The sequence below is a fragment of the Anolis sagrei genome, chromosome X, assembly GCF_037176765.1.
Source record: "Anolis sagrei isolate rAnoSag1 chromosome X, rAnoSag1.mat, whole genome shotgun sequence".
Taxonomy (NCBI): domain Eukaryota; kingdom Metazoa; phylum Chordata; class Lepidosauria; order Squamata; family Dactyloidae; genus Anolis; species Anolis sagrei.
This window is the reverse complement of record NC_090034.1, coordinates 109,079,973-109,083,685: the sequence shown is the minus strand read 5'-3', so window position 1 is coordinate 109,083,685 and position 3,713 is coordinate 109,079,973. Positions and strand designations below refer to the sequence as shown.

Genomic DNA, 3,713 nt, shown 5'->3' with positions numbered 1-3,713 from the left:
TGGGGTGTTCTTCCTTGACCCCCCCCCTCCAATAATAAAAGTCACCCCCCAAAATATATTTTTGTGTTTATATCTATCTATACAAAAACTCACATGAGTACTGAAACAAGGGGGGGATGTTCTTCCTTGACCCCCCCCCATAATAAAAGTCACCTCTCCCCCCCCTTATTTTTTCTCTTTGTAGAAACAGGAACAACAGGTTCCCCCCTCCCCCCCCCAAAAAAAGAATGCAAACTTGTAAATATAATGGGGGGGGGGGCAATGGGTCGGTCTCGTTCTTAAAGAGAGGGGGGGTCACCACTCTTCCTGCTTTGCCTCCCACGCGGGACAAGGTGACCCCCCCCCACACACACACTTTTAAAAAGAATCAATAAACATTAGATATGTCTAACATTAAATAATATATATAGACATTCCAAGCCCCCCCCCCCCCCCACTCTAAAATGTAACTTATGGGACAGCCTTTCATTCCGATGCAGCTGCAAAAAGCAACCCCCCCCCTCCCAAAAAAAGAGAGTCCAACTTCCTTGCAAGGCACGGTGACCCCCTCCTCCAAGGACCCCCCCCATTTGTGTCCCCCCCCCAAAAAAAGAGAGTCCAACTTCCTTGCAAGGCACGTGACCCCCCCCTCCAAGGACCCCCCCAATTTGTGACCCCCCCCCTACCAACCTGAGTCTGCGGGGGTCTTCATGGCTGGGCGCCCCCTTCCTCCCTTCCTCCTTCCTTCCTTCGAAGGCTCTCTCTCTCTGTCTCTTGCTGGTTCTCTCTCCCTCTGAGGCTCCCCCCTCTCCTCCTCCTCTTCCCCCCTCCCTCCCTCTTGCTCGGGCGCCTCATATGCAGCCGGGACGCCCCACCGCCCCCCTCCCCGGCCCCCTACGTCACCGCCGCGTCGCCATGGACACCGCGGGCCCGCCCCCGCCCCGCTCGGCCACGCCCCCTCTCGCCTAAGAGAGGAGGGGAAGGCCTCCGAGGGAGAAACACCCAGCCAGAGACAGAGAGGGGGACCGCGCATGCGCAAGAAGTTGAGCTAACTCCTTGTGCCTCCAAAGCCAGGAGACGGAATGGAGAAACAAACAAGGGCAGGAAAAACACACGCCAGGCCGGAAGGGAGGTTTTTCCATCCATCACTCATCTAGGCACCTTGTATACCTTCCTCACACACACACACACACACACATATATGTCAGGCCTGGGCCAACTTGGGTCTTCCAGGTGTTTTGGACTCTCACCATTCCTTCTAGGAGTTGAAGTCCAAAACACCTGGAGGGCCCAAGCTGGCCCAGGCCTGACATATATACACAAATATATATACACACATATACACACGCAAAACACATATACACAGACTGGGCCACAGCAACACGTGGCAGGGGACGGCTAGTCTAAATGAAAATGTCATGTTCTTTTGTGGGATTAACAGGACTCAAAAACTACTGGAGGAACTGACACCAAATTTGGACACAAGACACCGATCAGGCCAACGAGTGACCATCACAGAGAAGCCACGGAAATCCACAAGAAGCGTGTGGACAATGTCAACAAAAGGAGGAAACCATGAAAATGAACACAATCTGGATCCCAGTATCTAAAAACTCTAAAATTGCAACAGCAAAACAACAGAGAGGAAACAAACAAGGACATCTAATCACCTCTCAACAAAAGATTGCTCCAGGCACAGTCAAGCCATTGTATGCTAATCAAGGTGGTCAGTTTTTTAAGGAAACCATGAAAATGAACAAAATCTGGCTACCAGTATTAAAAAACTCTAAAATTGCAACAGCACAACAACAGAGAGGAAACAAACAAGGACATCTAATCACCTCTCAACAAAAGATTGCTCCAGGCACAGTCAAGCCATTGTATGCTAATCAAGGTGGTCAGTTTTTTAAGGAAACCATGAAAATGAACAAAATCTGGCTACCAGTATTAAAAAACTCTAAAATTGCAACAGCACAACAACAGAGAGGAAACAAACAAGGACATCTAATCACCTCTCAACAAAAGATTGCTCCAGCACAGTCAAGCCATTGTATGCTAATCAAGGTGGTCAGTTTTTTAAGGAAACCATGAAAATGAACAAAATCTGGCTACCAGTATTAAAAAACTCTAAAATTGCAACAGCACAACACAGAGAGGAAACAAAACAAGGACATCTAATCACCTCTCAACAAAAGATTGCTCCAGGCACAGTCAAGCCATTGTATGCTAATCAAGGTGGTCAGTTTTTAAGGAAACCATGAAAATGAACAAAATCTGGCTACCAGTATTAAAAAAACTCTAAAATTGCAACAGCACAACAACAGAGAGGAAACAAACAAGGACATCTAATCACCTCTCAACAAAAGATTGCTCCAGGCACAGTCAAGCCATTGTATGCTAATCAAGGTGGTCAGTTTTTTAAGGAAACCATGAAAATGAACAAAATCTGGCTACCAGTATTAAAAAACTCTAAAATTGCAACAGCACAACAACAGAGAGGAAACAAACAAGGACATCTAATCACCTCTCAACAAAAGATTGCTCCATGCACAGTCAAGCCATGTATGCTAATCAAGGTGGTCAGTTTTTTAAGGAAACCATGAAAATGAACAAAATCTGGCTACCAGTATTAAAAAACTCTAAAATTGCAACAGCACAACAACAGAGAGGAAACAAACAAGGACATCTAATCACCTCTCAACAAAAGATTGCTCCAGGCACAGTCAAGCCATTGTATGCTAATCAAGGTGGTCAGTTTTTTAAGGAAACCATGAAAATGAACAAAATCTGGCTACCAGTATTAAAAAACTCTAAAATTGCAACAGCACAACAACAGAGAGGAAACAAACAAGGACATCTAATCACCTCTCAACAAAAGATTGCTCCAGACTGCCAGGCCATCAAATGCAAATCAAGGTGGTCAGTTGAAACATTCCCACCTGGCTCCAGCAGACAAGAGTTCTTTGCCCCACCCTGGTCATCATTCCACAGATATATAAACCTTCATTTTCTTAGTTCCAACAGACCTCCCAACCTCTGAGGATGCTTATTTATTTATTTATTGCATTTATTAACCGCCGCTCTCAGCCCTAGGGCGACTCGTGGCGGTGTACAGCACATAAAAGACAATTTACAATGAAACCAAGACAACAAAACTAACATATCACTAATACACAACATCTAATTACACTAAAATAATCCGCTCCGTCTTATCGTGGAATCATAACCAATCTCGTAGTCGTAATCCATTCCGGTTTGTCATTTCCAGTAACATAGCACTCAGTTGAATGCCATCTCAAAAAGCCATGTCTCAGGCCCTTGCGAAAGGCCATGAGGGAGGGCGCCTGTCTAATGTCAGCAGGGAGGGAGTTCCACAGCCGGGGGGCCACCACCGAGAAGGCCCTCTCTCTCGTCCCCGCCAGACGTGCCTGTGAGGCAGGCGGGATCGAGAGAAGGGCCTCCCCAGATGATCTCAAGGTCCTCGTGGGCTCATAGGCCGAGATGCGGTCCGCAAGGTACTTTGGGCGGAACCGTGCTTGCCATAGATGCAGGCGAAACGTCAGGAGAAAATGCCTCTAGAACATGGCCATAGAGCCCAGAAAAAACTACAATAACCCAAAAGCCACTGGACGAATTGACACCAAATTTGGACACAAGGCACGGATCAGGCCAACGAGTGACCATCACTCATAAAAACACTGAAAAACACAGCAGAAGAGACTTAAAAAGACAAA

General features: G+C 46.6%; 1 protein-coding gene across 1 annotated transcript in view; it reads right to left on the bottom strand.

Moving 5' to 3' along the window:
* The window catches only part of LOC132780058 (ETS domain-containing transcription factor ERF), a 21,164-nt gene extending 20,381 nt beyond the window's left edge, over positions 1–783 (bottom strand). Inside the window, exon 1 of the mRNA XM_067461177.1 lies at positions 670–783. Within this exon, the coding sequence (XP_067317278.1) occupies positions 670–691 (22 nt within the window). The 5' untranslated portion in view covers positions 692–783. The remainder of the gene's footprint in view (positions 1–669) is intronic.
* Positions 784–3,713: the final 2,930 nt, after the last annotated feature.